Source organism: Sphaeramia orbicularis, chromosome 9, assembly GCF_902148855.1.
Source record: "Sphaeramia orbicularis chromosome 9, fSphaOr1.1, whole genome shotgun sequence".
NCBI classification, from domain to species: domain Eukaryota; kingdom Metazoa; phylum Chordata; class Actinopteri; order Kurtiformes; family Apogonidae; genus Sphaeramia; species Sphaeramia orbicularis.
In genome coordinates, this window is record NC_043965.1 from 20693693 (window position 1) to 20720757 (window position 27065).

The following is a 27065-nucleotide window of genomic DNA, read 5'->3' on the forward strand; positions in this document are numbered from 1 at the left end:
GTATTTCACAAATTCATCCCAAGGGCCAGATTGGACCCTTTGGTGGGCCGGATTTGGCCCCCGGGCCGCATGTTTGACACCTGTGCCCTATCAGATATCAGTGGTACCTTCATACAAATGCAGATCAGCCATGTGGGCTCTGACACACCCCCAGAAAAAAAAATAAGTGGGGTACTACGGCCATTACATACGATTACATTATCTTTTTTATAATCTTATTTGAGCTCAGGCCCAGAAAAGCCATCAGTGTCTCTATATATATTTGATACCAGACTTCCTCACATAATAGCTGCAGGTTGGGGTTCTCAAATGTCCCCCCTGAGCCCATCTGTCTATTATTCATCACAATAACAAGGCAGTTACTCACACATCACTTGAGGGCTCAAAGGTCATATAGGCCCAACAGTGATTTCTGCCCCTGAACTTTTAGCACTGATGTTTTCACAGACTCCCTGAACCGCAAACAATGTTATGTGCTGTGGATGGGGGAAGACCTAAAATGTTTGCAGAAATATTATTTTTTAAAGTGACGAACAAAATTAAGTTTGTAAAGGAATTAACTATTTAACCCTTTCATGCATGAATTATGAGAACCTTAATCAAGATTTTTTTTTCCTGAGTGTTTTTATTCCTCTTTAGGCATGAAAAAAAAAAAAAACAATGTGATTGAAGTTTTTTTTTTTTTTAAATCAATCTGTTTTTCATGGAGTTACAAAAACATCAACTCAGCTACACCATGAATTTTATTCTTGAAGCAACAAAACATGTATTTAAAACCCAATATCATAAAGTGATATGAAAACAGTGAAATGAAACCATGTTTAATGCAGCTAATCTGATGTTTTTTCACATTTTAACATATTCTAATGCTACTTATTACTCACTTCATGGAGATAATATGCAAAAAATAAATATTAACAATTGATTTCCACTCAAGAACCAATCAAGAACAGCAAAGTTACAATAATGGTATGAATTGCAGTTTATGACATGATGCATAAGTGTCCACTGTGTTGGTTGATATGGAACTTAAACAACAAAACCCATGAATAAACAAGAGTAAAGCTGTAGAGTAACTGTCCACTGGAGTGACCACTATGCATGAAAGGGTTAACTATTTTTGTGTCTTCCAAATACATTTTTCTTTACATTTAACTTTTCCTGGCATTAAATGAGGCGTATACATTTGGACAGAATACAGAATTATAAATAAAAGAAAAAGCAGCATTAATACAAAGCCCAAATTACAAAGTTATTGTCTCATAAAGAATGACTGCAGTGTAGAATCATATGTAAAATATAATGTATATAGAAGACTGAGTCTATGGGAACATAATAATAATAATGGATTAGATTTATACAGCGCTTTTCTATGAACGCATACTCAAAGTGCTTACAGAGGATCCATTATTCATTCGCTCTCACATTCACACTCTGGTGGTGGTAAACTATACTCAGTGCCGATGAAAATGCAACACTTGAAGATTCTTATATTTTTTTAAATCGATGAGGATTTTTATTCCATAAGCTCTTTGGAATTAATCATAGGCCATTTCTATACAGTAAAAATAAAACATTACATCCAAATTTGTTTACAAAAAATAAGGATAAAGAAAGAAACTCAAGGACCCCCAAAACCAAAAGTCACAAAGCGGTCCCAGAGGTGCTGCAGCTCAATGTAGCGATCCTGCTGTGGCGTGGTCACACGTGCTCGTCCAGGGCGAGGTCTGTCTGCAGTTGAGCCAGTTTCTTCATGCCTCTGTTGCATCCTGACTATGGTGGACACATTGCATCCAAAACAGCGCACCACCTGCCGAACAGAGATTCCGGCCTCCAGGAGCCCCATAGCATGGCATCTTTGGTCACGTGTCAGTCTACGCATCGCTGAGTTATTGCAAATGATTTTCGTGCTTTTCAGTTTGCCATTATATCCAGAACATGACCACTCCTTAACTGACCACAATTCCTTAAATTGAGCAGTTCATTGCTGAACAATGAAAAAAACAAGTCTTATGAATGCAGACAAGTTCATTCAAGCGTGACAATAGCTCAACCCGTCTCAGGTTGTTAAGAAATTGTCCGGGATTATCTTATACAGGTGAAACTTAAACATATTGATGCAGCTCAGGAACAATAAAACACATTCAAGTGTCGCGTTTTCATTGGCGCTGAGTATACATTTGTAGCCACAGCTGGCCTGGGGCAGACTGACGGAAGTGTGGCTGCCAATCTGCGCCTACAGCCCCTCCGACCACCACCAAATATTCATACAGTGTGAGTAGCAGCACTGGAGGCAAGAAGGGTGAAGTGTCTTGCCCAAGGACACAACAGCACATGGACAGAGTGGGATTCGAACCCGTTCTACCATCTGAGCCATGGCCGCAACATTACCTTCAGCCAGAGAAAAGTCTATTTTGTTGTATGAGTCTGACGAAATGAAAAGTGAGTTTGTTTTTGAATTTTTTTGTTGAATGTTTAAATCTTTTTTTCGCTATTTACTTATTCATTCATTCATTCATTCATTTTTAGCTTCTTCATTTGTCAGTTTTACGATCCTGCCCATGAAGACATGATCTGTAGTGAAAAAAAATTCCTCCATTTATTTTGATTATGTTTGACCCACTTTTGAGTTTTATTTAAAAAATTGAACCATTTATTTAGGCATTTCAACACTTTGGAGACTATGTTTTGGCATTTTTTTCTTTTTATATGTGACATAAAATAACATACATTTCAATACAATGTGTGAAAATTCAGAGAATTATAACTGGAAAATCTGCAGTTTTAATGTTGACACTGTTTTATAGTAATGTTTTATTCTAGTTTGATATTTTCTTTTATTGACCTATCCTGGCTGACACATTCCCTATGGTGTGATTTTTATTTATCAGGATGCAGATACAGTCTACCACAGTGCAGAACAATAGGTTCAGAAAGTCACTAATGCCTTACAAATGACACAGTGTAGTTTGGAATTGTGTCTGTATTTGTTGCTGTTGTATGACTGACGGTTGCTGTTGTTTGTTTGTTTATTGCCGGCTGTACATCAAATAGCCTCCGTGGGAATGATAAAGACACTTTGAACCTTGAGCTGAAGACTAACCTGAAGATAAAAACAAATCCTACAGAGAATAAGATGCACCTCTGCAGATTCGTGCTGAATCATACATGTCAGTATTTTCAACATAATCCAGAGGCAAAACGATTGGAGTCTGCAATCTGCATAGAAATAATGAAAGAGCAAACATATTCAAGTGTTCTGACATCCCCACTGTGTGACTTGTATTCCTAACAGGCAGCATACAGACACATAATATCATAAGCTAACAGTGTCTCTGATCACCATGTTTCTTTCAGTCTTGTAAATCCCTCTAATGCATAATAGAAACTATGGGCCATCAGGTAATCCAGAAAGGTGTCTGAACCTCCAGGGCACCTATAAATCTTTTGTTGAAGATTTCTCCCCCATATCAGAGTCTGACAACTGACATGTAGGAGCCAGAGGCAGCCAGCAGTTTTTGGAGTGCTGTTCACTTTACAACGGAGAAAATTGGACTGTTACCATGCTGCTTTTGATATTAGAAAAGGGGTAACAATGTGAGCCGATTCACCACTGTGAACACGTTGCTCTTTTTCAGCTACAGTGATTACAGGAATTAAAATGCATGAGTCCCACCTTATTATTATTATTATTATTAGCGTCACTGGAGACCTGAATTGAGACTGTGCCTTTCTACACATGCGTGAGAAAAGCATGCATAATATGTCTATTTTACAACATTATAATCTCTTTTTGTTAGAAAAAAAAAAATGCTGGCAGTGTTACTATCCAATATTAATCAGCCACCAGCAGAGAGAGACAGAGATTGAGCGTGATAGAAGGGTCGAAGGGAGCATCGGAAAAGAGAGAACTCTAGGATTGTTTGTGTGGGTGATGGTGATGGTAATTTTACACTCTACTTACTCTGCTCTCTGATCACGCACTCCTGTTACAGGTACTTCAGTGAACCTGTAACCACAGTCAAACATCTATCAAGGGACTGACAGTGTGATCACTACAAGCCTTATCAAACAAGAGCTCACACTCCTCATTAAAGCATCGCCGTAGTTATACTCCAACCCCATTACAGAACGAGAAATAAACCAATAGTCATTTCATCTCCGGCTTCGGTCGATGTCAGTGAGCGAATTAGCATCAACATGCTCTACATGGTTAATGAAGTACAGACGGTGGACATGTTTGACTCCGAGCACTCTTTCAGCTATGATTAGAAACGCTGAAAGCAAAGTCTTTCAGTCACAGCTGTAACAGTTAAACGTCTCTAGAAAGCAGATTATCACCCATCTGACCTGCTGTTTTCTACACTGTAAGACTGGTTAAGTTTGCAAAAAATTTAAGTAATGAGTAATGAAAACTTGAGCGTAGTAACCCTCCGGTATCCCATCCAGCAAGGCCCTTACTAAGCACCAAGTGTGCCTTTTTTGCACACTTGTGGAATAATGCCAAAAAAATTTTCATATAGTTTGTTTTGAATTCTTTTACACTTTTTTCTATTTCATCAACTTGAGCTGTAAGTAAAAATACCAAATACTCAATAATTGTCACATTTTTTAACCCTTTAAATTCCATGTTTGTAATGTAAACCAACCATTTTTTTTGGATGCAAAAAACCACAAAAAATTATTATTTTTTAATACACTACATAAAAAGTGGATCAAATATTATTTGATTTTTGCAGCCTGGCATATGTCAATGATTAACTCCAGCACTGGTTAATTTGCATGATTATTTTTGGCGCTAGGTCAAATGTTCAAAAATACTAGCATCTGTCACCAAATGTGCCAAAAATGCACACCTATAAATCAAACTATTAAATATTATATATTGATTTATTTTTCTGCTCTAATTTGATTTTATTTTTGTAAATCAAGGTCAGTCCTAATCATCATACATATCAAATAATCATTCATTTTAGATTTTTTTAATCCTTTAAACGATCTCTTTTCATCATGATGTCACTACATTTTTTGATGCAAAAAACACAAAATGTTTGTTTGTTTGTTTGATTTTCAAAATACTACATAAAAATTGGATGACATATTATTTGATTTTTGCAGCCTGGCATATGTCGATGATTAACAGCAACATTAACAACGCTAATAAATTAATTTAGACCCTCACCTCTCAAATGAAGCTCAGATATCAGTAAAAGCAGGATTTATGCCTTAATGGCTTATGGATCAAAAACAGTGGTTATAATGGAAGAAATAGTGCGTTTTAGGCACACTTGAGAGACAGATGCTAGTCTTGTAATTTTCTTTTGTTTACAATGTGCAAATTTTAGTTGGTGGCCAGAATTTTAAAGATCATGTACAAATGAACAACTTTTGAATTCTAACCTTATTTAAATTGTGAAAAATAATATGAAGTTTTTTAACATGAAGTGCAAAGTGTGCCTAAAAAGCACACCCAGATACTGGAGGGTTAAAGTTAAATGCTTGATTTGAAAGGAATTGCTATTTTAAGTACAACACACTAAATGCCAAGTTCACTTAACTTAAAATGTGTTGCAATGTAAATCACTATGTATAATCATTAGACTTAATTCATCATTTCATTGTACTTATTTCCATGTTGATTTAAACTAAAATCTTTTGCAATATAAATTACATTATGGAATCTTTCAAATTAATATAGTGCAGTGCAGATTGAAGTTAAATAGAAAATTAACTCAATGTAATTTGCCAGTACAAGAAGTACTTTTTATTAGGCAAAGTACAAAGTTTTTCACAAAATTAGAATATTAACAGATGAACAGGAAAGCAATTGTTCGGCCTATGGCTCTAACTCATGGTGCAGCTCCACAAAAATCCAAATATAAACACAGAAAGGCCAATAAACATTGCCATACACACATTAAGTCAAAATTAACACTAACAACACAACCCTGCTGAACCCCTGCACATAAAAATAACACATTTTCAACAACATGCCCAATACCCACAATGCAATGTGTAAATAAAAAGGTGTGGTCATGACTAAAACTTAGTGATTTAAATCCATTCAACTTAAACTTTTTCGTACTTTCGACTATGTCTACAAATTAGTAAAATATACTTACAATTTGTAGTAATGTAATAAAACTTAAATCATTTAAGTACATGGTAATTAAAGCATTTTAGCAAATACAAAGTCCGGGCTTACAGTGTACAGTACAGGGACTGAACACATTAGCAGGAACACCTTACAATCCAGCATAAACACAGTTAATACTAATAAACTTTTGCAGATTCTGTTATTTCCAACTTTGGTTGAGTCTGTAAAATATGTATAGACTCCACTTTGTGATTATTTTTGGACTGCAAGGATTGGATTTTATCATGTTTTGCAAGATGCTCCTGTTATTGTTTTTGTTTCCAAGAGCTGTAGAGAACTAAATTCTCTGGGGGAATTAGTCTGTTGGTGTAAACACTCGCAGGCAATATTCCTCAGATTTTATTTTTGATGACATCTCAATATGACTTTTCCCCTGTTGATATCTGTATCCAAACACAAACATATAGTATGTTTGGTCATTATTCCTATGGCAACAAGTTCCTCCCATTCACCTGGAGAGCAATAATTTTCTATGAATATGCTCACGTAATGCAAACTATCTTTTCTTCTAATTCATCTCTGTATTTCCAGCTACTTAGCACCGCATTCACACACAGTACTGCAAACACAGTGGATAGGCTGAGTGCACTCAACACACACACACATATTCACAGACATCCTGTTGCTACTGTGTCCTTTATATTTATTGTTCCCACAGAGAAGGACTGCTCTTCCTTTTTTTTCCTATTCACCTTGCACTGAGTGCCATTAAACACTGAATAACCGATAAGAAGACATTTTAGTTTTATAATACCGCTGATAGGAGGCTGTTGCAGTCTTTTTAGATACATGCCTTATCTGCTTGCCTTTATGGCTACTGCTTATCAACGATTCCTTTCCAGACATTTCAGGGGATTAGGCCAGATTTACTTCCAGATTATTTCTCTTCTGGAATTCCATCCGTTTACACTATCATGTCAGGGACAATATGATAACACTGACAAGCTGAAACATGTATTTGTGGGGAAACAAACTTGAAATCCAACTCATGTTTTTATGTTTTGTTTTTTTTTTAGGTACTGTAAAACTGTCGTATCCTCTTATCGTAAATATAACAGTCAGTTTCGGTGAATAAACTCCATGACAACAGAGACAACAAATGTTATCCTGGAAATATTTGATCCCACAATGGTGTCAAGACTCAGCCATGTAAAAAATTCAAGTGAATGAAGTGAATGCTCTCTTTTATGTGCAAGCATTCACGTGACCATTCTGCGGGGTGTCTTTTACATTTAAATTGTTTTAATGATAACACTATTAGAATTGTTTTACACTGATATACAAACACAAATAAAATGTAGTTTTACTTTTTGGATGCTTTTTTCTCTTTTCTCATATGTTATCTCATATGTATTTTATTATTTTTTTGCCAAAAACAAAACAAATGCAAAGAAACAAATGTTTATAATAGTACCTTATGAAGCAAAGATTATTTTATGGTGAAGGTAGGGCTGGGCGATATGGAAAAAAAACATATCATGATACGTTTTTTCATATCAGACGATATCGATATGTATCAGGATATAAATCAAATCACTATTTTTGTCAAGTTTAAATTTTCCGTTACTCAGACAGTCATGGAAAAAATGATTAGCCCTTGTTTTCTTCAATTTCTTGTTCATTTTACATTTATGCATTTGGCAGATGCTTTTTTTCAAAGCGACTTACAGGGGAAAACCAAAAATGAAAAAATAAATAAATAAAATAAAATAAAATAAAATAAAATAAAATAATAGATTAAAGACATAAAGCAACTGTACAATTAAGAACAGTGTCGTACAGAAGATTAAAAAGCAAAATTATAGAGTAAAAATACAACAACAGATAAAGAAGACATGAAAACAGCTGTACAATTTAAAACAGTGAAATAAAAATACCAAGTAAAACAACAGAATAACCATAATAATACATTTAAATTGGAATGTTTGAAAGTACTAGGACAGGAGGTGCTCTCTGAAGACCTGGATCATTTTAATACCTGGTACCATTAAAGATACATTTGTTTGGATAAATATAATGATAACAACAAAAATAGCTCATAATAGTTTAATTTCAGAGCTGATATCTAGCCATTTTCCATGTTTTCTTGATAATAACTGTGGTGGAAAAATTTACTTTTTATGTTTTATACTCTTTATATTTTATACTGTTAGTACATCTTCTTTTAATGCTGAGTCATTATTCATTATGTGTGATGATCCAATAATACGTTCAATGATTAGCAGTGTGATTGGTACTTTTAGTATGGTATAGCATGAAGTGATTGATGATGATGATGATAATTATGATTTTGATGACTTAGATGATCTTGATGATGATTTGATGGTGTATGAAGAAAGCAACGTGTAATCCTGTCAAATGAACAAAAATTGTGAAGCTGGAAATTACTGTTCTGACTGATGTCCAAAAGCAGATAGATCATGGGTGGATGTTTATAGTATTTTTTTTCATAGTATTTTGCTATTTGTCCTCCAATGTCAAACCTGATCTAAAAAGAAAAAAGGAACAAAGTCTGGAAATTTGGCTACATATAATTTATATCTGGAGAAATATGGCTTAATTAGGTTGTCTATGGGTTGATAATCATTTATAATCATTTACTGATACTTGTATGTAAATTTTATGTTTTTGCATGATTGATTCGGTTGAATAATCAAAAGGGAGGAAATGTGGTGGAAAAATTTACTTTTTATGTTTTATACTCTTTATATTTTATACTGTTAGTACATCTTCTTTTAATGCTGAGTCATTATTCATTATGTGTGATGTTTACCACTCTGTAACACCCCCAACCCAGGAACGGAGTTCTTGCCTTGAGTTAAAACCCAAACACCTAAATGTCTGAATGTGTAGATAGAGGATGGCGCCTGCACTCCAGATTGGATCCAAGCAAGGTTAGAGTGAAGAGGTCATCATGACCTCTTCACGGAGCAGAGAAGGAGTAGTATGGGGTGGTACGATGTACGTAAGGAATGACATCATAGTTTGAGGGGGTTGGATTTGGTTCTATATAATCTTTAGTTTTCTCTTGTTTAATCAGACTTCACTTACAGAGTTTCTCTGTGATTGACTTCTCAATAAATGCATTTATTTGTTTTAACTCTAACTTTCTCTCCTCCTCTTTGTGTGTGGGTTATCAGTTGAACATTTCCATAACATAACCAAAATCACCTCAGTTCTTACATCAATAGCTATGGCATTGTACTGACAAAAACAGTGCTTTTAGGCATCCCATGTTTTCTTTTCTGTCTGTTTTAGTCACATGATACACACAGGAGTTAGTACTTGATTGCATAACCATTGTTTTTGATGGTCTAATAATTTTTTTCCGTGACTGTAAGTTAGTTGTGAAGACATCAGAAGGTTGTTTTTGATTTAAATATGATTTATTTTCTGTCAGAAGTTGAACATGACAGATGTGCTGAAGAACATTATTAACTGTTTCAGATAAAACAGGTACATACAGTATATTTAAAACTAAATTAAAACTCTTTCAAGTTTTAAGAGAACACAAACAAAACAGACCATCTTCACCAAACAGTGCCAGATACATGGGGGTGCATTCCATAACTCCCATAACTACCATAACTGTCATAAAAGTTAACATGCTTTGAACGTCTGACTCCTGGCTTCTATGCCTCTGTTGTATGCTGGTGTTTTGCCGAGGTACGTATCCCTGCTCAAAATTGTTCCCCTGACCACGGGGCATAATTTTGTCTTTTTAACTCATAATTTTGACTTTTTATCTCATAATTATAACTTTCTATCTCATAAATATGAATTTTTATCTCATAATTTCAATTTCTTAATCTCATAATTTAGATTTTTTAATCTCACAATTATGTTTTTTTTTCTCACAATTATGACTTTCTTTTGTATCTCATAATCATGACTTTTTAGGTCATAATTATGACTTACCATGGAAATGGGCTTCCTATCTATGGAAGCCCGTTTCCAACACTGAAAAAAAAAAAAATCCCCATGGTAAGTCATAATTAGGACATAGAAAGTCATGACTATGAGATTTTTTAAAAAAGTCATAATTATGAGATAAAAAAGTCATACTTACGACATAAAAAGTCGAAATCATGCTCCCACAGCCAGGGGAAACAGTTCTCAGTGGGGATACGTACTTTGGCACAACACCGAAACGGTTTGCACCTTACTTCTCAGTAACCTGGTCGCCCGAGTTCTTGGTAAAATTTTTTCCTGAGGTAACACTCATTACCTCCCGCTCCAGCCCAAACATTAGCGTGTGTACTCCAGCTGCCTGTGCTGTGTGCGTCAACTTAACTTGATGCGGCTCTAGCGTCATTGGTTCGGTGCGGTGCTACTTAATTATGATTGGCAGTTCTGACGTCTGTCAAAACATGGACGAATGAATTCTATCAAAATTGTATAGAGCATGTTTCATATTTCCATTGAGGAAAAGTTATTTCGCTATATATATCATTATTTTATTGCCCAGCCCCAGGTGAAGATTAATAATTTTAGTAAGAAAAAAAAAAAAACAGACAAAATGTTCTACTATTTTCCAGGGCCCCTGTCAGTCATGGGCCCTAGGGATCATCATCATTTTTCTTCCCTTACAGCGTGCAGGTTGGTAGAGATGACTTGAGGGTACACATGACCTGAATATTATCTGTGGCCCAAGGATTAAGTAGATAATATTTCCACATAGTACTGACATTTTCATTAAATCTGGCATTTTAATCAATGTTATAAACTGAGGATTACTGCACTGTATTACCTGTCAAATAGTTTTACTTGAACAGATTACTATATCGCTGCTTCCTTTGTCTTTATTCGACACACGGTGCATTTAATGTACTCCATGATAACGTCATCTTTTTTGTCTTGTCAGTTGTTTTCGTCATGATTATACAATACCGTGTGATTACCTGTCTGACTTTATTATTTATTGGTGAATGACGACTGGTCGTGTCCGATTTCCAACTCACACTAGTGAAAGCTGTCTAACAAAACCTATTACAGTTCATCTCAGATCTAGAACCAAAGGAGGGGATCATTGTGTTCAAAGCAGATTTCCTCTGGGGCTGAAAAAACAATGCATTGTGAAAGTAAAAAAAAAAAAAAAAAAAAAAAAAAAAAAAAAAAAAAGATCCAGCATACAATCTAGCAGGAGAAAAAGATAGATGACTGGTGGCTGATCAAAAGCATATGAACAAGTTAAAGGCATCAGCAATCACATGGAAAAGCACAATCCCATAATGCATCAGGCCCCCTGGTCTTACACATGATCAATACGGTGGTAAATTCAGGACATCACAAACTGGTCTGATCTGAAGCTTGGGAAATCTTCACACCTGTCCACATGTGAAAAAAATCATTAGAAAGTAATTAGAGTTAACTGTATAAATTCACATGTCTTTACCATAAGAGAAGAAAGAGAATGTTTTCGTAAAAGCACCCAAAGGAAATATTTTTTACAGATTTTCTTTAATATATTGTAACAGCTGTGAATCCAGAAATGTCTGATGTACAGAAAATGTTTGAAGACAAGAGTCCAACCACTTGGTACCTCGATGCTGCTCAGTATTTTAGTTTATCTTTTGATCCACTCACTGTATAAATACTTCAATTTGCACTTTCTGTACATATTACAATGTAAAACCCACTGTAAATAATATATAAATAAACATATATTTTTAATAAACCGGATCCATACATCCACTCACTGTATAAAAACTCCAATTTGCACTCTGTACATATTACATTGTAAATCCACTGTAAATCTCACCCAGTGGATTGTTTGTCTATAATATGTCTAGGTCCACATGTTGTCTGGGTTCACGTCGGAACTGTAAGTCGTGAGCAATGTAAAAACCGAAGCCAAATTCCTTGTATGTGTTTACGTACTTGGCCAGTAAAGCTGATTCTGATTCTGATAGACAAACAGTATTTAGGGTCGGGACAGTTTTCAATTACTTGAACAAAATACAGCAAAAAAGAAAAAGGATATAGACAGAGACAAATAAACTACACCAAATGCTGGTGTTCTGAATTATATTGGGTTTACTCTCCACAGCCTGCAGGATGATAAATACTGTAATACATTCAGATGAGGTTCAGATACTCTTCGGTTTTCCGTGTCTCTGTCTCTGTTCTTCCTCAGAATATTTTATTTCATATTATTTGTTCATTACCCAGTAGTTGTACTTCTCATCAAATATTTATATGCGCTTGGTTATGCCCACACACTGCTGATGAATAGTATAAAGAGAAAGTTGCACAATGTTTTCTCATGCAATTATGGTGATAAAAGAGGATTTAGTCATTATTTTTTAAAACTCTGAATCAGATACTCGCTGGTCAGAATTTTAAGAGCATGAAAGCGAGATGCATCTGCCATATTTTCCGCACCACTGGATACGCCAATCATTTTCCATGATCAATCATTAAAAGTCGAAAAGATCAACCGCAATTTTCTCAAATTCAGTGTGATGTTAGAAATCTGCTTCTTTTGTTTGACATGCACTCCAAAATATAACCTTTACAAAGCACTAACAAATCCAGTTCTTTAAAATCTTATCATTAACCTCAATGTAAGTCTGCATGGATGTTTTTTTCTGCATAGTTATGAGAAATTCTGATGAACAACTTTAGAGAGAACCACTGTACACATAAAAGTACCTGACTTTGTCCAAATATACACGCACACATGCAGTGCAGTCGGTTAACTTTCTCCCAGAGCACTATGACCGATTTTGATAAATGACTAAGGTAGCGTAAGGAGTTTAAAATCCATTGTTAGTGTCTCAGTTGCCATATTAAAGTCATTAATCAGCGCCGTACAGGGTGATACTTTAATGAGTGGACTGTTCGCACGCACATGCACATAAACACAAACACAAGTTCACACGGGGGCGTTGAATCTTGCATACAAGTGGTACCGATTCTCTACACCTACTTGAAACATGCACGGACCTTTGGGTTTTAATTACAGACTTCCAGGGGTAGAAGGGAGCCGCCATTTCTAATCACAATCAATACGGAGACAAACCGGCACACGCCCACACACTGTCACTGATACTTTACAGCAACAGAAGCACACACATAATCAGACTGACAGGTCAGCAACCGTCTACACACAGGAAGGAAGGGACCGATTCACAGCAAGCACTTATTCACACGTATTATCTATACCACAGAAAACTATTGAAATCACAATTGTTTTTGCTAAAATCACAAACCCAGATCAATTTTCCTCTACATTCCTAACATTTTCCATGTGATTTATTATCGTTGAGTATTTTCCTATATTTAGTTTACTATTCATGTAGATCAGGGGTGTCAAACTCATTTTAGTTCAGGGGCCACATTAAGCCAAACTTGATCTTAAGTGGGCTGGACCAGTCAAATAATAACATAATAATGTATAAATAATATCAACTCCAAACTTTCATCTATGTTTTAGAGTGAAAAAAGTAAAATTATGCGATGAAAATGTTTACATCTACCAACTATCCTTTAAAACAATGTGAATAACATGAACAAACTGAAATTTCTTAAGAAAAATAAGTGCGATTTTAAAAATATTATGTCTGAGTTTATCATTTACACATGTAAATTACAACTTACGGATCACAGTGGATCTATGAATGCACAAAACATTTAAAAACCGGCAGAATATTGGTAAACTTGCAGTTTAGACATTTCAAAATGTTCATATTTGTTCAGGTTTTTTGAGTTTTTTGTGAAATGATAGTTTGTTGTGGTGTAAATACAGTAAAATGACATGAAAATGTTTACATTTACAAAGACAAAAATTTGGAGTTGTGAGTATTTATAGGTTATTATGATAGTATTTTACTGATCCGACCCACTTGAGATTAAATTGGTGTGTATGTGGAACCTGAACTAAAATGATTAATATCTTCAGTGTAATTTTTGCATTTCACAAATTCATCCCACGGGCCACACTGGACCCTTTGGCGGGCCGGATTTGGCCCCCAGGCCACATGTTTGACACCTCTGATGTAGATGTTCTGAAAGCCTATGGTCATGAGTTTTGGGTCATGATCAAAAGGACAAGATCCTGGATCCAAGCGGTCGAAATGTGTTTCCTCCGCAGGGCGGCTGGGTGCACCCTTAGAGATAGGGTGAGGAGCTCAGTCACCAAGGAGGAGCTCAGAGTAGAACCAGAGAGGGGCCAGCTGAGGTGGCTCAGGCCTCTGTTTCGGATGCCTCCTGGACACTTCCCTGGGGAGGTGTTGTGGGCATGTCCCACCAGGGGGAGGCCCCGGGGAAGATCTAGGACATGCTGGAGAGACTATGTCTCTAGGCTGGGATGGGAACGCCTCGGGATCCCCCTGGAGGAGCTAGAGGAGGTGTCTGGGGAGAGGGAAGTCTGGGCATCCCCGTTTAGAGTGTTACCTCCATGACCCAGTCCCGGATAAGTGGAAGAAAATGGATGGATGGATGGATGGATGGATGGATGGATGGATGGATATTCATAAAACCTCAGAGTAAATTCAAAGGTTATTATATCAAAACAGAGAAAACTAAATATATCACTAATGGAACATAAAAACAAGAGTCTAAAATCACTGTCATTTGTCAAACTCCATGGGTTTTATTGGAGAATCAATATTGGGGAAGATGATGGTGTTTCCATGTTCACTATGGAGCCTCTGAACGTCTAAATGGGTCATATCTGATGACCATGAAAAGCTGATTACCTGCATTGTACTTAAATTACTTCAAAGTATTAATAGGATTAGTGGCTCAAGAGTTATTAAACATTGTAGATTAGTAGATACTTTTAGTCACTGGTTGCTGGTTAGATCTTTGAGGGTTAATTCAATGAAAAATATACTAGTAACTTTATAATTTTTGTAGTCTTTTGCAGAAATTTCTCCTTTTATTTCAGCATGAAGTGGCAACAAACTGTTCCAATCATCTCTACACATACTAGACCAATATGCATGATGTGGTCTCATCACTGGTAATAAATAAATACATACATACATACATACATACATACAGACATACAGACAGACAGACAGACAGACAGACAGACAGACAGACAGACAGACAGACAGACAGACAGACAGACTATTCTGTCATCTTGTCTCTGGACACATCAGCCTACCACACTGAACCCTGAGGATCCAGTGGCCTCTCCTACAACCTGTGATAAAGTGTAAATTGTTGAATAAGATGGTTAATTGGTTACCATGGCATTTTAAATATTAATTGTATCTAAGTATGTAAGACCAGACCTTTTAACTCTCTGCATATATTAACTGCACATCTAAAAACTACCTTAAACGATGACATAACATTAATTCTAAGAATGATCGTGTCTCATCTGAAACCCTCAAATGCACCTGTTTCCACTTACCTGCTTTTGCTTCCTGCAAATTATAGAATTCATTACTGGTGGCATTTTCATTGGATTTAAGACTGAACTGTATCACTTTTAAATTTACACCTGTGTTACTGTTTACTCTATTGTTTCAGTTAGTTGCTGTCCTTTTTTTCCCACAACTTCCACCAACACTTTTCCTATAATATCATCATCATTATTTTGTACAAAATAAATATATAAATTCAAGGCAAAACTTTATATCAACGTGAATACAGTAGCATAAGCATTAAGTAGTTGCTTATTACCATGCATATTAGTAGCGTCTCAGCTCTTTTTTATTAATTTCAAAGAACTTATTATCAATTTAACAATCTTAATTCAACAAATCTTGTCAAGTGAAATTAACTTACTGCAAGGACAGATATTTCACTTGTTTTGAGTACCCTTTTCCTCAGATTTAGTGTTTTTATCTTGTTTTTAGACACCCCTTTTTTGCACTGTACAAAATTCTTAATGTTTTTGTTGTCATCTATCATCTTTTATGTGATCCTTGTATTTTAGATGTAGTTGTATCTATGTCTGAGGCCTCTCCTGTACATTTCACGTCTTCATCCTCTTCTAGGAAAATTCATTCACGTTCCATATTATTCTTATTTATTTTACTCTATAGCTGGTGTCCCAGTAACTATAGCTTTGAACTCAAAATTTGGGAAAGTCAGCTTTAAAATATATCTTCTTTCTAAAGTGAGGTCTTGACAATAAATAAAGAAAATTTAGGAAGAGTAAAAAACATAATTTAGAGCCAAGTGGACACCATTATTACTGGTGGTTATGGGATTGTTACATGGTAATATAGTTTTTAAGTACTATTAATGGAGATGGAGTATTTGTATGGTACCAACACCATATAAGGCACTGAGGAAAGTACATCAAAATCACAAATCATCCACTTCTTTATCAATAAACAGGAATTAGTGGTAGTGTTTTGCAGAATAAGGTACGGCTGCACATTAGACAGGCCTCTTCATTGTCTAATTTTAAAACCTACCTCTTTTCTTCGGCTTTTCACACTGTGTAGGTTGTTGATTTTTGGTGCATGGATATTTTATCTGGGGTGGAAAGTCTAGTTATTATGTTTTTATCTCAGTATTTTATGTTTTTATTGTTTATTTTATTGTACAGCACTTTGGAAACCTTTTTGTTGATTTAAATTTGAGTGAATTTGTGCTGGATTGGATAATGAATGTTTTTTTTTGTTACAAACCAAGTGACAATATGCTACTAATGATGGTTAACATGTGTATAAAGTATAAAATTCACCTTTCACATGCAAAAAAAAAGAAAAAAAAAATACTTTTTGTAATAGAATGGATAAAAGTAAAAATGTGGATAAGTGAGAACATGATCCACAATTTTAGATCAGAACATGATTTGCAATGATTATCTTGGAAGTGGGTTTAATAAAGAATGCAAGTTGCAGATTAGCACTAATCCTACAGCTCTCCTCTGCCATGCGTTCGTTTGGATAATTAACACAAAGCCTCGCTGATAGCCTACCTGTGCGCCTTATCTTAGTCTAAAGGACTACGCTGGGTTGTAAGGCAATAAAAAGAGTGAGGATGAAAGAGTGGGTGAAAAAAAAAAAAAAAAAAAAAAAGATGAACGACCGGGTCCTTTGGATTAATAGTCCTGGCGAGGAAGAAAAATCGTGTTGGGAAGTGAGGATGGTTGCAGAATCCTTAATCATCTCTTTCCACTCCATAAGCCACTCAAGTGACCAGTTTCCAGAAGTGCATTCATTCTGAGCACTTAAGACAAATGGGTCGAAGCTCACCAAAGTTACATTTGTTTCTTTGTCCTTTGGCAAGAAAAAACAGCATGTAGTAGAAGTTACACTGGAAGATGTCAGTGTGAAAAACTGTGCAGTAGATTTATATGCCTCACAGCTTCGATACTAGCGCTGAAGTGACTCTAATCATTACCGCAACCTGCTGAGTTGACACTTGCTTTTGTTCCATCTGTCAAAGACCAAATAGTTGCGCTTTGTGCAGTGACTTGTGCTGAATAATGTAGCAAATACTTCCTTTGACATTAGTAATTAAAGATTTATCCCGTTTGAAAAAAGAAACCAAAAGCTAAAAATGTTTAAATAATATATTCTGTAAAAAAAAAAAACACCTCAGTGCTTACTTTTTCAGTTTCCGACATGAGATCAATGACAGAGGCACACTTAAATATGTTGGCTGATTACTGCATTTTATTGAAGGCTTTGGAAAAAGCAACAAGGATTATTTTTCATCAAAATATAACCAACTGGTTTAACAAAAAAAAAACAAAAAAAAAAACATCTCTCTACTGCGTGCGATTTCGACTTGATACTTGCTGTTATTAACTTGTCTACTGTTAAACTACTAGAAATGAACAAAAAAAGTAAGAAAGATCATTTGTGTTTCACGGATAGGTAAGGCTGAAAGCATAAGGCTGTAATTCAGACTGCTACTCAACTCTATCACAGTGTCAAAGGAGCTAATGTCAGGATTATCTCTTTCCCAGGGAGGTTGAACAAATTAATGTCAGAAAAAAAAAAAAAAACATTAATCCTTAAATGCCAGTAGAAGAGATTTTTTTTTAAAAAATGAGCTGCGGCTACAACAATATTTTTCCAATAATCATTTCATGTCTATATGACATATGTCCTCATGCCACTTATCTTAATCATTTCAAGAAACTTAATGACAAAATGTAGGCGTTCATCATTTTTCCGTATTATCTTGGTTTGCCAAACTCCCAAATACAGTTAAGAAAACCTATGTGTGAAAAAAAAAAAAAAAAAAAACTGGCTCTTTGTCAAATCAAACACCTCAAAGCTTCTTCTATATCACTAAACACCCGGCAATGATTGGTCAATTCAGAAAAAAATGGCAGAGCAGCAGGACATTTATATAACATTCCTTAAAAATGATGTAGTTTGACTCACAGTGACATATTTCTTAAAAAAGCCACGTGAGTCAGACTTCTTTTAAATGAAACAGACATTTGTACAATCTGATGGCGTACTACATTTGCAGTCAGTTTATATGTTGTACAAGTTAGCACTGAGAAACTGAGAAATGGCAACAATCTAAGGTGGAGATCTTAATGCAACCTCAGCCAAATGTGCACAACCCTGCTGCGCTGCTCCAAGGCCTTCTTCCACTGTGTTAAAGGTACACTCATGTGAAGAGGTGTACCATGACAACAAAAAAGTTGAAAATGTGAAACAGTTTTTGGTTATTAAAGTGCTCTGACACACCAATAATTAGCAGCAGTATGTATATACATAGAAATGTGGTTCAGCACTCTTACAAATCGACCATTAAAAATCACCTATTTTACAGTCCAGACAATTCCCTCAAACCCAACTCAAAAAGAAAGAAAAGCCTGTTCGAGTCCTCTCAGTAGTTACTTCAATTTGACCTGTGGTTATGACAAAATTATTCTTTTTTTTTTTTTTTTCAAAAATGGAAGAGAAACACAAAGTAAAAACAAACTAAAAAGAAACATCATGCAGAATATCATCCATACTATATACATACAAAATTACATTTCTTTTTTTTCTCTTTTAAGAATAGATTTTGTAAACACTGCTTTAGGTCCTTCAGGTTCGGTCTTTCCATGTTTCTGCTACACTCTCTGTAAGTTTTTCCATAGAAAAAAAGTCCCAGCCTCCTGCTCTGGCACCTGCAGAAAATTTCTGCGATATACACCTCAACCCCCCCGATCGACTTAACTGCCATCCCTCTAATGTTCTACCCATTTCACGTTAAAACCACAGAAAGAGAAGAAACTAGAAGAACTGAGTGGAAGCTCTAGTGTTGTGAAGTTTCTATGTGTGTGTGTGTTAAAAATGCAAAGATCACCTTTACATTTTTACGCACCACCATAGACCTCATCTTGGTAAAAAACAAAACAGAAAAAGACAAGATAATATAGAAACGGGGGTGTGGGGAGGGGATAACAGGTGTTAGCTGAGGACAGTGGACAAGGCTAGGTCTGAATATACAGTAGATAAGGCATTAGCATGGGTAGAGGTTAGGAAGGTCTAGGGGGAGTCCACATGTTGGGTAGATTGTTAGCCTTCCCGGTACATTTTCAGCAACGGGGGTAGAGGGTAGCATTGGGCAAAGATGTGTGTGTGAGGAAGAGAGGGGATGGGAGGTGTGATTCAGAGGCCTTGGAGGAACTCCTGGAGCTGCCTCACGAGCTCCGTGTCTACGGTCTCCATCAGGACCCCGAAGCCCTGGTCTCCCATCAGGGCCTGCTGCGCCTTCAGCTTCTCATACACAAACTGCTGCAGAGAAACGCTGTGCACCGGGTCCTCCAGGGCCAACTGTGGTAAGACAGAGGTAAAAGAGAGACGGTTAGTGTCACTTGAAGAGCTGGACTGGTATCAGGGTGTCAATTGTTGAAAAACACTGAGATGAAAACTACAGTTGGAAGCCAAAAACATTTACAGGGTGGGGAAGCAAAATGTACAATGAACATTTAGTTGTTTTTTCTCAGCAGGCACTACGTCAGTTGTTTTGAAACCAAACATATATTGATGTCATAATCATACCTAACACTATTATCCATACCTTTTCAGAAACTTTTGCCCATATGAGTAATCAGGAAAGCAAACGTCAAAGAGTGTGTGATTTGCTGAATGCACTCGTCACACCAAAGGAGATTTCAAAAATAGTTGGAGTGTCCATAAAGACTGTTTATAATGGAAAGAAGAGAATGACTATGAGCAAAACTGTTACGAGAAAGTCTGGAAGATACTATTAAAGAAGAATGGGAGAAGTTGTCACCCGAATATTTGAGGAACACTTGCGCAAGTTTCAGGAAGTGTGTGAAGGCAGTTATTGAGAAAGAAGAAGGACACATAGGATAAAAACATTTTCTATTATGTCAGTTTTCTTGTGGCAAATACATTCTCATGACTTTCAATAAACCAATTGGTCATACATTATCTTTCAATCCCTGCCTCAAAATATTGTAAATTTTGCTTCCCCACCCTGTAAGTAAAAAGAAAAAAAAACTAGAAGCACTCGGAGAGCGCAGACCTCCGCCAAGGCTGATCAGTGCCCCCCCCCCCCCCCCCCCCCCCCCCCGCCAAGGAGGTTATGTTTTTACCAGGGTTTGTTTGTCTGTCTGTCTGTTGATGAAATTTTCTGGTCTGTGCCCCCCCCCCCCCCCCCCCCCCCAATCACCACCAAAATTTAATCATTTCTTCCTTATCCCATTTCCAAAAAACCCTGAAAATTTCATCAAAATCTGTCCATAACTTTTTGAGTTATGTTGCACACTAACGGACAGACAAACAGACAGACAGACAAACAAACCCTGGCAAAAACACAACCTCCTTGGCGGAGGTAAAAAAAGGACATCAGCGCTGAAATGGTAATGTGATACCCTTATTTTCCTTTTATTGTATTATTTATGGATATCTTTTGTCGAATATTGTAACCCTCAACTGACCTTGCTGTACTGTTTGTCGTATTTTATATTCATGAACATGTGAAAAAGAAAGAAAAAAAAAAGAAAAAAAAAGAAAAAGAAAAGCTTAAGCCAGTGTTTTCAACCCTGGGGGGGTGGGGGGGGTGTCGCCTGAAATTTCTAGTAGTTGATAAAAATAAAAAAAACAACTTACTATTAAAAAATATATGGTGACTTGAGAGAGACAATCACAACATATAAAAGACAAACTGTGAAGCTGAAACTGAAGCACTGTGGTACTGTTTATCTTTCAAATATTCATTGTGGTCAGTTTCAGATGCTGCAGCTCTTTCATAATTCATAGTTTGAGTTATTGTTTGTTCAGTATTAATTGTCAGCCTTGTAAATCCAAGCTGGACTGACTGTACATATCCTGACCAAGGAAAATAAAATTCTCCCTTTGTGCAGTAATCTACACCTGGATTTACTGCCTCCGTCCATAATAATATACATTATATAGACTAAATGTTGTCTAAAATTAACGTTTATTTGCAATATAGTATAGCAAACTATTACATGATCAAAAACAAATTAATTTTAGCCACACAAAAAAAAGTATCCGTTTTGAATGTCTGAGGTCAGCAGAAATTTGTGATGTTACACTGGGGTCACAAGTCAAAAAAGGTTGGGAACCACTGGTTTAAGCATAAATTGGTTTGTGAATCACATTTAATGCATGCGTTCTATAATTTCACTAGTTAGAGCTACTTATCAAAATAGCTATAGTTAAAAACTAGGATTAAAAATAGAAATAGCAGTGACAATTACATGATAAACAGCAAAATAAGCATGTTCCAAACACATAGAGCTTATGTCAATGCAGCAAATAATAAAACAAAGAGATCTGCATGTAAGGTCAAAATATTTTCAATTTACCTCCTTGATTAATACTGTAATAACTATTTCATTTTCTTTGTTTTTTTGTTTGCAAGCATAAAGAGGCCATTTTGCATAAAACATTTATCCATCCTAACTTTGTCAGCTCCAATAAACACTAAAACTGAACAAAGACTGAAAGACAACTAGTAAATTCTTCAAAATAAATGTCAAAAAGTGAAACCCTTAATAAAAATAAAAACTAATGAAACTATAAAGATAGATTAGATTTAGGTTAGATTTCTGGGAGAGCTTGTATTTTAAGATATTACATACACTGACAGAAGCCGCTAACACAACATTCTTGCTTATTCGGTTTTACACACAGCTCTCTGCCTTCATTAAGTATTAAACCGCATTAATATCCTATCATTGATGGTGCTATGAGCTAAATTTCAAATGAAGACCAAACAATCTCTTCCTCTCCTGCGTAAAGAAAGACGAATATATTTGTTGGCAGGTCTGATCTGTAATATTTTAACAAATCAGCAATTGTAGACTTCATTTTTTATTATACTTCATGATGGGACTAAAGCCTGGGTTTGGTATCGACGCCCTGGGTGTTTCAAAGCCTTTTTCTGAAGACATTCCAGGTCTGATTCCACAGGTGATGAGATCTTAGATGTGTCATCTTGCACCATCTTTCTCTGCCATGCTTCACAATCTAGATGGACAATTGATCGAACACTTTCAGCTGTTGCGGTCTGAGTAACAGGCAACAATGAGTATTAGTGCATTCAACAGGTGCAAACACACATAGTCCATACACAGATCCTCTACTTAAGTAAAAATAAATGTACTTTCTTACTGGGGATGGGAATCGAGAACTGGTTCTTTTTGAGAACCGGTTCCCAGTAGCTCAATTCCTTGGAATCGTTTGCCTGCCTGCTTAATGATTCTGCTTATCGATTCCGCCTTTGTTGCGCATGCGTGATGATGTCACATGTATGCTGCATTGTTTTGGTTTAGAATGTAGCCAACATGACGTTGAGGCAGAAACGCTCCAAAGTATGGCATATTTCACACGAAAAGATGACACCAGGGCCACTTGTAACACTGGCAAAGCTTCCATTTCTTCTAAGGGGGGGAAATCCCTCCAATATACTCAAACATTTGTCCACACAGCATGCATTTCATTTGCAGGAATATCACATGTTTCATACGCTACTTAGCAACGCTTGTGGATCTAGCAGCAGAGCAAACACCAGGGCGTCATCCAGGCCTGGTTCTAGGAGGGGCAACAAATGTCCTGCCCCCTCAAATAAAAGTTTCCGAAGATAGGGAAAAGGAAAATGAGGTGCACAACAGCGAGAGACATAGAGGAATTAGTAAAGTGTATTAAGTTTCACTTTCACCTTGTACGGTCGTATGGTGTGATGAGAAACACTCATTCCAACGCATTAAATGTCAGCATCAGCACTTTGTTACAGTCAGACCAATGACAATGACAATAAAGCACATTTTCAAAAGTAATGAAGAACTGTAAAGATATTAAGTACTCATATTGGTACTTGGTATCGACAAGTTATCAAATGTAAGTACTTGTACTCTGTCTAGAAAGAAGAGGTATTGGTGCATCCCTACTGCAAACAAACCCGTTTGTACTCTTTTATTCCCTCACCCAATGAGAATCTATAAGAGAATCGATAAGGAATCAGATCGATAACCAAAATCAATAATGGAATCTGAATCATTAAATTCTTACCAATTCCCATCCCTATTTATTACCACTACTGAGCTTATAATAACTTTGATAAAACTGCAAAACATCAGTATCTGCCTAACAGGGAAACACTATGGACACTCAGAAGTAGTGAAGAAATTCACTACTCTCATCCTGTTACTTTGTCAGAATCATTTCTGTCAATAAGTATAGAAAAACCAACTTGGACATGTTACCATTTCCAACTTTAACACACACATCCAACTTAGGCTTGAGAAAATGAATCAGTATGTGCAGCCACTGTCATTCATCTTATGCTGGCGGCAGGACTAGAAAAACAATCCTTGACAAAAGAGTAAAAAAAAATCAAGAAAATGTTGAAAGGCTGACTAGAGCAGACATTTCTGTGAGAAAGTACACCGTCATTTATTCTCAGTGACATGAAGCTAGGTGAGAAAAACTAACAGGAGCAAGGAAAACTTTGAGAAGTCTACATTTTGCTGCAAATGGGATCAGATGAGTGCTGCAAATGGTACTCAGCGAGGTGTGACATCTTGTATATTTGCTGTAAGATAAGGAAAACTTGTTTCCAATTAATCTGCTACAATGCGAAATCTTTATCTTTACATTCCGTCATGAAACCTAACATTAACCGTTGCACACAAAGTGGCTTTTATATTTGTGGGTGTATTTCAATGTTTGCCTGTGGTTTGACTCTGGTCTTCCTGTTTCCACCTCTGAGTTTGCTTCGACTTCCCTGTAGATTAATTACTGTTATTACCTGATACTGCTTGCCCTCCTCCTCCAACCTTTTAAAAACAGGTCAGTGAACTCGACAACACTGACATCGAACAGTAACTCAGCCATGGGAATGTCCTTTATCACCTGACATGCACAGGTTTGACATTTGAGTAAACTCACGCACTGTCAAAAGAGTCAAACGCCACAGGGAGAATAAAGGAAAAACTCAGAGTCCTTGGAGAATATGGATATTGCAATGACAACTCTGGGTCTCAAACCAATCACCAGAAGGAATACTTGTAATGCTAATTAGTTCTTTGTCATTACAATGCAATCAAACCAGCAAAGAGTGGCTGTTGTAGAGTGGCTTAATGGAAAAGCTGCCATCTAACCTGCATAATTACCCTCAGCTCAAGGACCTGCTAGAATAGATATGAATAGAGGGCACATAGAACCTCAATGTGTATACAGTGTTCAGGTGTGTTACTTTATGGGACATGCACTTGATGTAAGAATACGTGAACTGATGCTGCGATCACGATGAACCACAATTTGAGGAAATTAAACAGTACCAAACAAAACTAAACCGATAATGTGATTTTTGCTGGGTTCTGTACCAAAACTTCTTCTTTACATCTGCAAATCATGTCTGGAGAACAAGATTTGCAGGCCAGGACATCTCTGTAGCACCACAATGCTTCTGTGCTGAATTGGATTAAATCTTATTTGTTCCTAGACTCTTGGGTAAACACTACAGGGGATGAAGCGTCTGAAATAAGAGCCACACAGCTCCGGGACAGCCTGAGTGAGAAACTACAGCAGATGGAAATCCAAGTGTAAGGGTAAGTCCATCTCATAAAGTGTAGAGAGTTCATTAGATTGTCAATAGTGGCCTGTGGAACGTTGTCCCATTCCCCCCTGCAGCGCAACTTGGAACTGGCACATATCATCTGACCTGCTGATCCAGAGCATCCCAAAGGTGTTCATGACTGTGTCATTGTGACTTTTGGGGTGACCTTTTATTGACGCTGGTGCAGGGAGTGCCAGTCCCTGGTTTAAAGAGGCTGCTGGTCCTGAGATCGGTTTGGTTGTGCATTTTGTGCACAGGCAAGTGTGCACTCAGGTGTACTGTAAAATAAAATTTGTGTGGTTTAATTTTTTTTTTTATCACTGTGCATTGTAATAACAACAGGGCACTTTAAAACTTCATCCAAAATGTATTTACATCATTGCCAGCATGGTTAAGTGAAACTCTCTTCTAGAGCCCAACCGATTAATCGGGCTGATTAGAGCGTATCACTGATTAATCAACATTAGACAATATGTAACTGATGTATTAACTTTTTGCTGCGCAGAGATTCTGTCACTCTGCTCTTGTGTGTCTGTGCTGCCTGGAAAATTAGAGGAATAGTAGAGCATGTTCAGTTTCACTTTCACAATCACGGACTGCTATCCCCCCAGCTCTGACAATTACGGACTGCTACCCAAGTCCACCATTATCTAATATAAGACTATTATACAGTGTTTTAAAGTTGTGAAAATTATCTTTGTGAGAGAAACAAAGATGCAACTGTTAATACACACGTCCACCATTATCTAATATAAGACTATTATATCCTGTGTATATCAATTTTCTTATTTCATATATGTTGGCCGATATATCACTTTATCAGCCAATATATCGGTTATCGGCTTTTTTTAGCCCCCAATATCAGTATCAGCCCCAAAAATCCCATATCGGTCGGGCTCTACTCTTCACCACAGTGTTTTTGGTTCATTGTAAGACCATGGCAAAGCAAAATCTGTATCATTATGGGAAACATTGGGGAACAGAATGTAGATTGCAGTGTTTATTTTAGGAAATGATGTGGCCTGTCTTAGAGCTGCTATGTATGTTACAAGATGCATTGAGAATTGACAGGTGATTGGAATCGATCTGAATTGTAAGGTCAGTGAAGATTCACACTCCTAGTTTGCAGAGATAAATTAAAATACGAGATAAGATCAATTGAATTAAATTTAGAGAAACAGTGGAATGCAAGTTTGGCATAGACTTCAGTGTAAAGACAGAATGGATTAGAGTAGTAGTTGGGGAGAAAATAAAGCCAAATGCCCTGTGCGCATTATTTGGAGTTTCTCCCCCTTACCTCTCTAAGTTCAAAGGGGATATACTTGCTTTTGCTACTCTGTTAGCTAGAAGATTAATTGTAATTAATTGGAAATCAACAACACCTCCCCATCATACCCATTGGATTAGAGATACTCCTTATTTTCTTAAACTGGAAAAAATCAGACTCTCTTTAATTGGCTGCTCCAGTAAATTTGGAAAACTATGGGACCCATTTCTTCGATTGGTCAAGAAGACAGATCTTTCACTCACCCCTGATTGACACAAAGATTGTCTTTGTTTATGCTACTGCTGGTGTTAGGAGAATTATGTGTCACTGCTCAGACCTGCGATGTGCTGATTGTAGTCTATTAATACCTGACTGATGTGATGGTGTTTCTTTTTTGTTTGTTTTTTGTTGCTGATTCTGTCCTAGTCCTTCCTTTGTTTGTTTACTTAATCATTTATACTATTTATTTTATTTATTTATTTATTTTATTGTGGTTCTAGTATTATAAGAGCTGTTTGGGTATACATTAATATTTCAGTAATCACTATCTTGGTCTTTTGTTTTTCTTAAGGAAAATGTAAAATGTATAATTATCTCTGTAATTTTTCTGAGACATTTGTATACACCTGCAAAACCAAATAAAAAAAGTTTGAAAAA

At 36.4% G+C, this 27065-nt stretch overlaps 1 protein-coding gene across 2 annotated transcripts in view; it reads right to left on the minus strand.

Moving 5' to 3' along the window:
• Window positions 1-17728: 17728 nt before the first annotated feature.
• ipo11 (importin 11) overlaps window positions 17729-27065 on the minus strand; it is a 147341-nt gene continuing 138004 nt past the window's right edge. The window contains exon 29 of one of the 2 annotated variants that reach the window (XM_030143938.1): window positions 17729-19860. In XM_030143938.1, coding sequence (XP_029999798.1) covers window positions 19696-19860 — 165 coding nt within the window. In that variant the 3' untranslated portion in view covers window positions 17729-19695. The remainder of the gene's footprint in view (window positions 19861-27065) is intronic. The other variant, XM_030143937.1, reaches the window with a different exon arrangement.